General features: G+C 27.0%; 1 protein-coding gene across 1 annotated transcript; it reads left to right on the forward strand.

Moving 5' to 3' along the window:
- The first annotated feature begins 4,254 nt into the window (after positions 1–4,254).
- LOC108547793 (gustatory receptor for sugar taste 64f) lies at positions 4,255–11,490 on the forward strand. The gene is made up of 9 exons (XM_017900459.1): positions 4,255–4,467; positions 5,139–5,370; positions 5,603–5,738; positions 7,276–7,472; positions 7,924–8,015; positions 8,878–9,098; positions 9,680–9,848; positions 11,262–11,351; positions 11,431–11,490. The coding sequence occupies exons 1-9, from the start codon at positions 4,255–4,257 to the stop codon at positions 11,488–11,490; spliced, it is 1,410 nt and encodes a 469-aa protein (XP_017755948.1).
- The last annotated feature ends 3,347 nt before the right edge of the window (positions 11,491–14,837 follow it).

The following is a 14,837-nucleotide window of genomic DNA, read 5'->3' on the forward strand; positions in this document are numbered from 1 at the left end:
GAATGTAATAGAATATGAAGATATTATATAAATGTATTATAATAAATGTATTAAACAATGTATAAAACCGGTTTATTAAGTTTTATACCATTATAAGATATATTTATACTATTATAGATATATTTTGCTCTTACTTTGCTAAAAATAGAATTTTAATAATGTAACAAATAGTGTAAAGAAACATTGTCATAAATGGAAAGAGCTTTGTATATTAGTAATAAATCAAATATTACTAATATAAAGTAATAAATCAAATATTTTATAACTAAAGTAGATGATAATGCAATTTTTACACATGTAGATGTCATATTATTTGACTCGATTTCATTTTGATTCTGTATTAAATATTTTAGCATTAATATGTAACAATATTTATTTTACAAATAAGCTAATATTACATGTAATGAGAATTTACGTTATTATATTTAAAAAGAAAATGTATACATACATTAATGGATACATTAATCATTAATATTAGAAAAAATTTAATAGTGAAAATAATAAGTATATTGTACTACTGTAACATTATTATTACATTGTATAGTTCATATTTTTCATCGAATAGTTTGTTATAGCTAAGTACATAAGTGTAGTATATAAGTATCTAGTAGTATAAGCGTTTATCTGATCAGGCATGCATGGCGCAGGTCCGAGTCTGTAGTTCAGTTCTCCTGAATCAAGAAACATTTACGAGGTAGTACACATTGGTATACTCGAGCAGTGAATGCTCTTTTGTTCTTGTTAAAACTCGACCTGTTGCATTCTTTATCTTTGTTTTTTACAACACAGAAGATAAAGTTACGGATATTGAATATTGTAAGTAAATTTCTCTAAAGCTAAATATAGATAGAATAGTAAGTATTTAATTATTCTAAAATACGAAAAAAATTATTTTCATATAATTTAAAATATTACACTTATATTATAATAAATAAATAAAAAATATGGATTATTAGTTAAGTAAAAAAAATTTTGTATTTTAGAACATATGATGTAAATCGTTTATTTAAATTTAAATAAATTATTTTTAAATTATGGTTATTTTTTCAGTTTTATAATTTAAGTGATTAAAGTTTATTTATAAAAAAATAAAATAATACATTTAAAAAATATTTATGGACTAATTTAATTTTTATGGTAAAGTTAATAAATTAAAAAATATGTAATTGAGAACTTATTTCATTTGAATATTTACTTTACATTAAGTAAATATCGTGAATTGTTGCGATAAAATAAAATGTTTCTTTCATAAAATATTTTCAACAGTAAATAATTTATGAAAGGTGACCGATTACTAATGAAATTTATTAAAAATTTTGAAATATATTTTAGATATTTATCAAAGTCTAAAATTATTTTAATTTATTGTTTAATTTTTATTCCCGACAAAATTATAAAATTATATACGAACTGGTATAAATTGTTAGAAATAAAATAGAAAAATTATAGTCGTGATCTGTAATCGTTTTGTAACATTTTTCTAGTAAAATTGTTTTGAAACAATGAAATTATGAGTTTAGTTGTTTTTGAACTTGCAACATTTCAACATAATATTTGTTACATTATGTTTATTACGATACATATTTAGTAAATTATTATTAAATATTGATTTAAAAAGAAAATTACATATAAATAAAATTGATTTTTTATTAATTATTTATTTTAAAATTTTTACTAATGTTATTGTAAAAATTCTAATACAAATATATAAATTTTATAACAATTGCTACATTTAAATCTTTCAAGAAATAAAGTAATATAATTTTTAGAACATAACGAGAAAAATGTTACATGATTACTTAAGAATAACTGCGAATATAAGAAGTGCGAAAATTAAAAAATTTTATTTCAAATAAAAAATTCGATTTACCGTCGAAGATTATAAAATCAAATAATAATGTATTAAGTTACATTTAAAGTTATAAAAAAAAAATTTACCTCAAAATTCCATATAAATTTTACTAATATGTTCTACAAATAAAAATAAACTTAAAGTGTATATCATACAAACAAAAAATTTATGCAAATTTTGTTGTTAAAATTTATTGTAATGTAAAAGTAGATACTAACATTTCAAAATTTGCTTGAAAAATATAATAGAGAAAATAATCGTTTAAATAATATGGAAAAATTTGCTTTAGAATCAAATATATTCAAGTAATTGGAAAAGATAGGGCATAGATCAAGGTAACATATTATCTAACAAGTAAACGTGCTTTTCTTTAGATTAAATAAATTTCATAACTTGTAGAAGGTGAATCGAAGAAAATCTGGCACAATACATGAAAACATATTGAATAGATCATATGTCTTATGAAATGTTCGAAATACCACGAAAAATATTAATTTTTTAGATATTTAAAAATATTTAAAGATATTTAAAAAAATAACGGATTTAATTTAAGAAAAAAAATAAGAAATGTACTTTTTATTCATACAGAAACATTTCATTCATCCAGTTTCTTTAATTTATTTATAAATTCATGTTAATATCTAAAGTGATTTCATAAAAAACAGTTTGTAACATAAACCTGCTTTGTGTACCTTACCTTATGTATGTATGTTCGCATTTTGAAGTCTCCATTCGGATGTAATTGGTTATATATATATATATATATTATATAAATGGTTATGAATATAAGACTAACACTGACGTATTATTGAATATACTCGATAAATGGAATTATATAATTTCATTAATTTACAAATCTAAATTATATTAATACAATATACAAATATCAGTTATTTATTTTTTTTATGTATCATATTAAAATAATACGTTTGTTATCATTTTCTTCATCTTCCTTTATATGACATTTTCTTAACATAAGATTATGCTGAAAACATTTATATAAGAAATTGGGAAACACTTTATTTAATACTATTTCATGATTTATTTAAAATTATGTTAACTTGACGACTCATTGAAACTTCATTATAATTTTCACATAAAATAATCTTAGAAGATTATTACAGCAGTTACAATAGATTTTACAAGGAGAGAGATTCTTCACGATACATTTATCAGGATTCATTCGGTATAACTGATATATTTAAAAGCTACTTAGGTTCGCCAATAGATTGCATCACGTTATGTGGCCTGTTATGTTTATATCGTCGTTAATTCCAACCTCATTTAACCTAATTATCTTCTAATAATTTTCTTTAAAAGTAAAGAATAAAATCTACCAGAATAGTACGTCACAAACTAACAAGACTTTACAGTGTCAACACGTAGCTTTGCATCCTAGATAAACACAAGCCACCTCCTTCCTGGAATATAATGCATTATTGGTATCGGTTGTCCAGGAACGTGCGTCACGTTGTAGACTGTCCACACTGCTGATAATTAATTGAACTGCACCGAGACCTGTGAACGATGCCACTTTCTCATAGAGCACATTGAAATTTGTTTTTCACACGTTTTCCTAACGTTATTTGCTACTGAACGTGACATAAGTCTCGTGATTAAAAATACAAAATGTTAAATTCGTGTTTCCAAAACAACGAAATTTTAATTGAGAGTGTGATAAAACGTAAAATATCAGTGCGATTAATGCTGCCACGTATAGACCAATGAAGCATGATATCAATGACGTTGATTTATAACACATTTTAGAAACTTTTATGTATTATAACATCGAAGACTATCATTTTTACGAAAGTTTAAAACATTTGACGCATCTGCGTGAGAATTTCAAGGTGTTCTTGTTTTTCTTGAATAATACTTTATTAAAAAATTGTAAGAACGCCAGAATATAATAATTGAAAGCAGAAAGAAGTTATAGAGTGAAAGACAATCACTGATCGAATTACGATGTCGATCGATGACGCACAAATGGTACATAAACTATACGTATTTTATTGGTTTATTTGGGAACTGTTATATAATCGAATTTAAAATTTTTAATAGATAAAATAATACAATTTTTGTATTTTATTAAAAAAGAAAAAAGATTAAAAGAAGAAGAAAGATAATTTTTACTTTAGTTTTGTGTTATTCTTTCGACACTTGCCACGAGAGGGATATGTATCGAAAACACAATTCCTGAAAGTTCTTTTTAATTATCCTTCTTGTAAATATATATGTACGCACAGTTGTGATCAAATGGTCAGTAATTACATATTGTAATATTACATTTAAAATAATATATTTCGTTGATACTAAAACAATTCATTACACTATCATTTTAATAATTGCATGTTTTAACAGGATCATATTAAGAACACAATGTAATAGTGGCAAGTATAAGCATGCATTCGGAGGATCAATTTATGATGTTAAAATCAAAGGATGTTTTGCGTGAAATAAAAAGCATAAAAAGCAAGGGTTCTAGTCCAAAGATTTGGCCCTCTGTCGCGTATGAGAAGGATAATAGCGACGTCGAAGAATTAAGCACGAACCAAGGGAACAGTTTGTCTATTGGAAGATTTCAAGATGAACGAAATTATCCTGTGGACATCGGTGTAAGAATTTATTTAATAATTCTAAAAATATTTATTTTTATAAGATAAGAAAGATATATTTAATGTTGTTCTTCATTCTATTGCAATTGTCATGTTCACTACGTTACACTTCGAGATCGAGTCAATATGTACAGTTGATGCAACTGATATAGCGAAGTCGTATATTATCTCTGGAACGGTACTAGTGTCCTTGTGAGCCACAAGTTGTCGCTTTGCTATTAAACTGTTTACATATATATTTGTGTATATGTTCACAATGGAATAAGATTTTATATTAGGTTCTAATTTTATTATCTTTCTAAGATATCTTTTAAATAGTAAATATAATAACGTATAATTCATAATATTGCATAATTATTTATAATAAATAATAAATATAAATTGATGACTGATTTTATGACTTCATTTCCACCAGCTATTCATTTATGTGACGTTAAATAAATATTATTTAAATTTGAAAAATACTTTCATAACAATTCGTGTGAAATATGAACTATGGAAAGTTCTGAAATACAGAAACAGATTTTATATAAGAATTATTTGTTATTATCATTCATGGATAATAAAATTTCAATTAGTAGTGAACGTGTTAAAGTTTTGATATTAATATATTCATATGCTTTGATTTTATGATTTCAAATAAATATTCACAAATTTATTTTCTTTTCTAGGCCACGGAGAGTTTTCACTGCGCAATTGGGCCCGCTTTAAGCATCGCTCAAGTATTCGGTATATTTCCGGTGGCTGGAGTACGATCTGCATCACCCTCGAAGCTTCATTTTAAGACATTTTCATTCCTCACTGTTTACTCAGGTTTTATTGCCACAATGATATTTTTCATGACAATCATATCTGTTGTTCACATGTTGAAAACTTTTAACGCTAATACGTTTCACACACGTGGTAAGTAAATTTTTCAAAAGCAATACTGTTAGTCATAACTATAGATTCGTATTGATCGTAAAATCGTCATATGAAATTACGCTGACTTTGATCTGAAACACCACCTTAAATAATCGTTATTTCCTAAGATAATCACACAAAGAAAATAAAATATAACAGCCATCTTTCTTCTTGATTAATGGAACACGCGGTAAAGAAGGACGCGATAAATTAGTGACATATCGCCTTACAGGTGGCATTGCTGCAGCAACGGTTGGCGCTGTATTCTATGGGAACAGTCTGCTGGGCAGCATCTTATTTTTCTGGCTGTCGTCACGCTGGGTACCCCTCCAATCCGAATGGAGGGCCATGGAACGATACATAGACAGGTCGATATTGTAAATATGTGTTGGCAGAACGTACAAAGCGTAGCACGATTCACAAGTTTGTTAATCGCGTTGTTTGCTGCTTATCTAGCGTGCACGCGAGCTTAGATACCTATTAATCAGCACCGCACCGGGAAACTACAATAATTGGTTTATTTTAGCGTGCAAATACGATACTAAGAGATTTCATGATAATTCAGTGCCTGACTGAAAGCTTTTCTCGCAATTGTAAAAAACATTGTTTCGATTTCAAAGTGCACGAGATATACACGAGATACACATTCTTTATTCGTTGTGTTTCTTTTTAGTATTTATTTTAGTATTTTACTTTAGATTCCCAGGGATTTATAGCTATTAGATTGTTGCACGTAAAATATCGTTTATACTGGGTTTAAATTTGTGCGAGTGAATACCATTTATTGAATTCTGCTTTATCGACAATCGTTATTGATTACTTTAAAGGAGATAGCTGTAATATATGTGTATTGAATGTTAATAAAACTTATGATAAAAATCGTAGTACTGCGAGTTGAATCATACGATTTAGATGCTGTTTAGAAATTGTAGTAGATTATTTAAATACAGGAAAATTTCTGTACTTTTAGTTTTACTTTGAGTTATAATAGAAGATTCGTGCAAATACATTTAAAAATACAAATGACAAGGACACGATTATAATGACATAATATATGAGTAATAAATAATATAATAAAACTAAGAAATAATAACATATTTAAACACTGATTTATATAAGAAGTAAGGGTCATGAAACATGACATATAATATTACATAAGTTTTTATATATTTTTTCGCAGACTTTACAAAAAAATTACATGAAAAATTATCTTTAAGATAATTTCGTAAAAATTGATATCTTTTTATTTTTTTATTTCCCAAACCTAACCTGGTAAGCAATTTTTGCTTCCAGATTCAATATACAAAAATATGCAAAAAATCTCTCCATTTTCAGAAAATAAAATCTTGTTTGTTTATTTTTTCGTACATGTGCCATCATCTTTTCTTCCACACTATTTATGCTCAAAGACTCTTTCGCTGCAGGGATGCCAGAATTTGAAGCTTTCTGCTATAAATTCCATAACATTTTTGCCAATAACAAAAAAAAAATTACGTGTAAATTGACGGGTAGAATTATTTTCTTCCAATATTCCATATATGATATTATATCGATTTTTGCTGTGTGGTGATTCAGTATTACCCGTCGAGTGCAAAGGGTTAAGGCAGTTATACATTATACGAGGCGTATGTAATATTTATATATAGTATATATTCCAGCAACGGCAGTACAATTGGTAGTACTTGGAATAAAAAATTTTATTCTTTTGATTCCCTTAGTTTCTGCATGTAGAATCACTCCCCTCCCCCTTCCTGCTTGTACTATCGTTGCTGGGACAGCCTGTATATTGCATTAGTCTCAAGCGACATGGAAAATGATGATAATTTTGTTGCGTATTGTACGAGGATCATGGAGCCACGACACTAGAAAAGGAAATAAAATTTAATTTATTATTTTGTTTTACAGCACTGTCACAGAACCCACGCGTCTTCGATGGAAGTTCTTCTTCCTGAGCTTGGTGGTGCTGGTGTTATCTTTCATAGAGCATGTCCTAAGCATGTTCAACAACGTTGAAGGTTATGACTGGAACGCATCAAACTCCACCTTTCGCAACTTTTTGGAGATATATACTTTGCGCTCGCATTCGTTCATCTTCGACACATGTGAGTTTTTCATATATGGTAACGCTGAAACTACCAACCTGTAGCTGAATATACTATAACAAATAATAATTATCGAACTGGTAGGGTGTAAATAAATAAGTATATATTATTAATTTTTGTTTCTATCTGAATAAGGATCAACGTTAATTTTGTGAGGAGCAGCTACATGTTTTCGGCAATTGCGAAAATAAAATATAAAAAAACTAGTTACTTTGATGTCTTTAGTAGTTCCAGTGTTAACACTGAATTTACTGACAATTCGTATATATGTTATGTTATATATTATGTGTCGGTGATTATGAAATTGACCTAAGTTACACAGACTTTGCTTCGAAATATTAAATATTTTGCATTTGGTAAAATTAAATTGCGAAATGATCATTCGGCACGTTATGGTAGATCCATTGCTAAATACAAAATTAAATAGTAGAGTACTCATGCTCGTTTTCAGTGGACTACAACTTTACCTTCGGTCTGTACATTTTTGTGGTTAGCAAACTAGCGACCTTCACATGGAACTTCACGGACCTTTTTATTATGCTGGTAAATCATATCATATATTTTATCATACATCATAGTCATTTTTTTAGTCGAGTTTTATATCCAGCATATTTATCCAACAACAGAAGCGAGAATAAAATATATCATATTTTATATATGTCATATTTATTCTATATAATCATATGTGCAATATGTTACTAAGTAATTGTTATTAGAAGGTTAAACACAATTATTAACACATTGTGCGGCGGTACTGCAATATTGTGTAATTCTGATGTTATTATATACTATATATATGTACATATATTTATAAGTACTTATTATCTTTTTTTTCTTTATTTGGTATTAATTCTAGCATTCAGTAAAAATATAGTATATTTTCTTATTATGTGCTATTTTGCAAAAATATAAAAAGCTTCATATTACATTATGTCAAATGACACTGAAGGAACTGTAACGAATATAATTTTAAATATCAAAGGGAGAATTATATTTCAAAATTATATTGCACACTGGAATATTTTTAGGTGCTAAAATTACTGACAAATTAATAACAGAACAATAACACTACCGGAGTTAGTAAATATTTATTTTCACATACCCTGATTATTATTATAATTAATTAGTTTGATAGTTTTCATATAATATTCAATAAAATTAAAACAGACACTTCAGCGCCATCTGTCAGCTGCTTTCCATATCTCACATATTTTTGATATATTTACATATGTACATATATATATCGATATATATATTTTAAGTGGATAAATATTCTTACTTTATTTATCACATAAGTACTGATCATTCATTTACTTATTTACTTATTTGTTACCTTACTAATTTATTCAGTTTATTTGTTAATCAATTACTAGCAACATTAATTTCTTTCTCTGTGAATTTTTAGGTTGCCACAGGTTTGGCTGAAAGGTATAAATCTTTGAATAAAAAATTAGCAACCACCGTGACGAAGTATCGACCAACATTTGATTGGCGGGAACTTCGCGAAGACTATGCCATATTGAGTTGCGTCGTGAAAAAAGTGGACAACCATATCTCCCCCATCATACTGTTATCTTTCGCAAACAACCTATACTTCATTTGTCTTCAACTATTAAATGGCCTATCGTATGTATATTTTATCAGAATCTAATATAGGTTAGAATAAGAACGTACAACCTAGGTTAGGTCAATATAGGGCCAAATTTGATTTGGCCATTAGCTAAATCGATTAACTTCACGAAATGAAAAATGTAAATTTACTTCAAATACATAAAATTAGACATTGATCAAGTATTTTGGTATTAAAATTTACAAAAATTCAAAAGGTGGAGTTAATCACTTTAGCCTGTGAACGTCTCACTTACCATAGGACGCACTGGCGCATGCGCTTCTTGATTTTGCAAGCTCCATTTTCTACAGGTCTGCATTTTAAAACCTCACTTCTTACAAGCAACGATATAAAATATATATATAAAAGGAGAATATTTATTTTTAAATACTGCAGCTTGTATGAAGACGTTATGAATATATTTACTACAAAAATAAAAAGATTATTTTTGTCAAAATTGGAAATGCTTCGAGGTTACAAATAGTGAAGACTTACTGTAATATTTATTAGTTCCTTTTTCATATATAATTTAGTAACAAATATCAAAACGAAGTTACCTATTTAGTAATCATTTTCATCCGAATCTTCTTTTTTAAAGCACGTCAGACAAGACCAGTTTTCTAAGCGTAGCATACTTTTTCGGCTCTTTTGCTTTCCTCATCGTCCGTACGTGCGCTGTTACCTTACTTACTGCTAGAATACACGACCAAAGCAAGGAGGCGTTACCATATTTATACAGTTGTTCAGCACCCAATTATGGTGTAGAGGTAATTACGTTTTCCAATTATAAATATTTGTTAAGTATAGGAGAATTCATATATTGTATTTAGGAATAGATATTAACTCGATATTATTGTATTAAATGCTTATAAATAATGTTATCAATGTCATTGAGTACTTATATACAGGGTGTCCAGTTTTAATCGATAAATGAAAATTATTCGATTATTCTCTATAGATTAGATTATGTAGATTATTTTTTATACTAAGAAAATAATTTTTATAAAAATTAAGTTATAATTTGTTATGAAGAACTAAATAAGCACACCTATGATATTCTACTCTTGGCATTTATAGTAATGCGTTATGCTTCATATGCTGGAGCTCGTTGGTTCGATTCTTCTCGAGATGAAAGTTTTTTTTTTTTGGTAGTACTATAATTTTTAGCAATATTTGCAAGTTCTTTTATCGATATTATATTTAATCCCCAAAATTTATATTTTTTGTAATGGATAAATGAATAAATGAATTTTTATATTATAATTTAATACTTTCTTTAATTCTAAGAATTTACGTTATCCGCAATGAACATTAATTTTGTATCTCTAGATTTTTTAAAGTTACGAATATCATATTAATTATTAAATAAAATAATATTATAGTCAGGTTTTAGGCCTAAAAGTCAGAGTGTAGAAGTTACTTTATGAAGGTACTTTCTATAGTGATAAACGTGTTCTATACTCATTTACTAGTAATCAAAATGATAGTGATCAGTATTATCGATTTCGTAATTGTGATAACCTATCGAGTAGCTCGAAGTACGTAAATATGGAACATAATATCATGCGTTTGATATTTCTGTGAAAGCATCAATATCAACTTGATACGTACCATTTGAAATTATAATATTCTTAGTTTTCCAGTGATTACGTTTTTATAAGAAATATAGTTAAAGAAATGATACAGAAATTTATTGAATTAAAATGTTGAATTTTTTTTAATTTATATTAATATGTAAAAATAATAATAATAGTGTTTATATATATGTTTAATTTTATTTATATAATATAATACTTACATAAGATTAACATATATAATATGATATATAAATTAATATAATTTACAGTACATTCTTATAATTGTTATGTTTTCAAATTTACAATAATATATAAAAATGGTAAGAGTAGCCTACATGATAATAGTATCATATTTATGTAATACTATTTATTTAATATGTGATATAAATTAATATATAATTAGTATATTATTTATAATATATTTTTATAATCTCAAATGTTTCTAAATTTACAACGATGTGTAGAAATTATAAGAATAATACAGATAATAATTATATATTTGGATACAGTTTGTATATTATGTATTTTAAAAATGAATATAATTTCACACATAAATAATGTATGAAAATTACTCTAATAACGAAATGAAAAATTCATTCACAGACCCAGAGATTACAATATCAACTCGCAACAGACGAAATTGCCTTGACAGGACTACGTTTCTTCTCGATCACGAGAAATTTCATGCTGGCAGTAAATAAATACTTATACCATTCTACTATGACCTAATATTTTTATTATATTTTATTAAAAAAAGCATACTTATTTCCAGGTTTGTGGAGCTATTATAACATACGAGGTTCTGCTTTTGCAATTCAATGGAAATAAATGAAGTGAACTAACTTCTTATATTAATCTCTTCATAATTGTATTTTTGATAATATTATTGTTAAATGTATAATGGATGTAATTATTATTTTGCTCTCTTCTCGACTAAATTCTTGTTATTTGCATTAATATAAACGAATACAGAATATCTACCTTTAAGTACCACGAAAAAATTTATTGATATCTAACGTGTTTAAATATGTTTGAGAAAATGTTTAATTATTCTTGAGATTTTATTTTTTTATTTTATTCTTCTTTTTTATTTAATTTAAAAGATTTATCTGTTCCTTTTATTTTTATATAGCAGTGTACATAACAACTATTTTAGTAACTATAATAACTGAAATGTTGGTAATAAATTTGTGTATTACGAATAATAAAAATAATAATAATAATAATTTATTACATTCTTGGATTACTTTTCCCACTTTTATTTCTTCTTTACTTGTCTACAAATGACAATGTGTTACAGCTATCAACTACATACAACTACATACTACACGTTTCGATTTTCACGAAAAATTTATTTAAAATTCGTATTATTTTGAATCTTAATAATAAAATTTATATTTATTATTATTTAAAAAATAATGCTAATTACAGAAAAAATTCGTAAAAATTCGTAACGCCTTGTGCCTCTTAAAATTAAATCCGTTATTGGTACAATTAATCCTTTTATAGATACCGAGAATAGAGAGACGAGCAGAAGACTTTTCTTGAATGAACGAATGGCCAAAATTATAGTGCACTATTCGTTGGGAAAAGCTATAACAAAGAAAGAAATTGACGAGTGAAAGTTTATTGAAACAAAGATTCATTTATTACACTGTCCAACAAATTTGAACTGTTTCTCTAATTTCTAATATGCAGTAGATGATTCTTGTAGAATTTACTAACTCAAACATGAGTCTGTAATCGAAATTGCTTCATCACCCACAATTTTGGAAAAATACGATTTTCGTCAAAAATGAAGTATTACTTAAAAAGTAAGAATCTTAGTTGATTTATTGTTGTCTTACAAGTTAAGTGAGTTTTTTACTTTATAAAACGTGTATAAATTATCAAATTTATTATTAATAACAAATTGTCCACAATAAAAATTTATAATAAAAGTGAAAAAATTAATAAATTTGTGGCTATTAATTGAACTTGTAACATATACTTATCTCAAAATGTACCTATAATTGGCGAAAAGTTTATAAATTATTACATCGAATGTTAATAACAAATTAATATTGTTATTAACAAACTGTTCGCAACATATATTTATAGTAAAAGTGAAAAAATTAATAAATTATTGGCTATGAGAGCGGAAAATTAATAATTAATAAAATCGTCGAAGTTCGTAAATTTCCGATCGGGGTGGGGGATCGGTCCATCGGAGGCTATATAAAGGGCGCCGCTCAGGGGCTGGAGTCATTTGCCAGTTTGGCCTGACGAGTGTAATATCTAAAATTTTCCGTGTGCGCGAGTGGGGGTGGGTCCGAAGTGAGGTGGGGTTGGCTACCCCATCCACCTCCACCCCCTTAAATAATTTATTAATAATTTTTGTTTTATTTTCAGCTATTAATTTTTTTTTTTGTTTCCAGGTACTAATAATTCTTTTTTTCAGCTTTTAATTATTTTTTATTTTTTCAGATTGTATTTCTTTGCTTTTATTCATTTTTATTTGGGACTTCGAATATTTCCTATAATATTCGAACGTCTCATCATTGGATTCTTTAATTCTCATTGTTGGATTGTTTATGTCTCATCATTGGATTATTTATTGTATTTCGTTGATTTTAATGGTTTATATTTGTTTTGTTTTTATCATGCTTTACTAATCACTTACTAACCTGTTTCTTTTCAGCTTTTCAGATTTTTCAAGACATCATTGGACGATACGGTATGCGTGCGATTATTAGATCTAAGTAGATTTAAGTATTTATAAGGTAGACTTTAAGTTTTTGCTTGCGTATAAACTTAAGTAGTTGTAAGTAGTTAGAACTTAGATTTCTAGATTAAGTTTCATGTGCGCGTTATCTGTTCAAAGGTAACCCACCTAACTTGGAGCAAAATATATCTATTCTCTTACCCTCTCGTTTACCAAATAGAACATAATTGTCCTCGCGATAATCGCGATCGTTCTTTAGTACCGACTAGTCTACGCGACGTACTCTTGTGTACTCGACAACTCCGCGCCTCGTAAGTCATTCTCACGGCTCGTCTCCGACACTCATTTCTGCCACTGTCAATCTTGTCATGCATCGAGATCTCTGGTGGCTCTCGGGCTGGTGAATAAATAATGTATGAAAATTACTCTAATAACGAAATGAAAAATTCATTCACAGACCCAGAGATTACAATATCAACTCGCAACAGACGAAATTGCCTTGACAGGACTACGTTTCTTCTCGATCACGAGAAATTTCATGCTGGCAGTAAATAAATACTTATACCATTCTACTATGACCTAATATTTTTATTATATTTTATTAAAAAAAGCATACTTATTTCCAGGTTTGTGGAGCTATTATAACATACGAGGTTCTGCTTTTGCAATTCAATGGAAATAAATGAAGTGAACTAACTTCTTATATTAATCTCTTCATAATTGTATTTTTGATAATATTATTGTTAAATGTATAATGGATGTAATTATTATTTTGCTCTCTTCTCGACTAAATTCTTGTTATTTGCATTAATATAAACGAATACAGAATATCTACCTTTAAGTACCACGAAAAAATTTATTGATATCTAACGTGTTTAAATATGTTTGAGAAAATGTTTAATTATTCTTGAGATTTTATTTTTTTATTTTATTCTTCTTTTTTATTTAATTTAAAAGATTTATCTGTTCCTTTTATTTTTATATAGCAGTGTACATAACAACTATTTTAGTAACTATAATAACTGAAATGTTGGTAATAAATTTGTGTATTACGAATAATAAAAATAATAATAATAATAATTTATTACATTCTTGGATTACTTTTCCCACTTTTATTTCTTCTTTACTTGTCTACAAATGACAATGTGTTACAGCTATCAACTACATACAACTACATACTACACGTTTCGATTTTCACGAAAAATTTATTTAAAATTCGTATTATTTTGAATCTTAATAATAAAATTTATATTTATTATTATTTAAAAAATAATGCTAATTACAGAAAAAATTCGTAAAAATTCGTAACGCCTTGTGCCTCTTAAAATTAAATCCGTTATTGGTACAATTAATCCTTTTATAGATACCGAGAATAGAGAGACGAGCAGAAGACTTTTCTTGAATGAACGAATGGCCAAAATTATAGTGCACTATTCGTTGGGAAAAGCTATAACAAAGAAAGAAATTGACGAGTG

Source organism: Eufriesea mexicana, unplaced genomic scaffold (genome assembly GCF_001483705.2).
Source record: "Eufriesea mexicana isolate 0111107269 unplaced genomic scaffold, ASM148370v2 scaffold1247, whole genome shotgun sequence".
NCBI classification, from domain to species: Eukaryota; Metazoa; Arthropoda; class Insecta; order Hymenoptera; family Apidae; genus Eufriesea; species Eufriesea mexicana.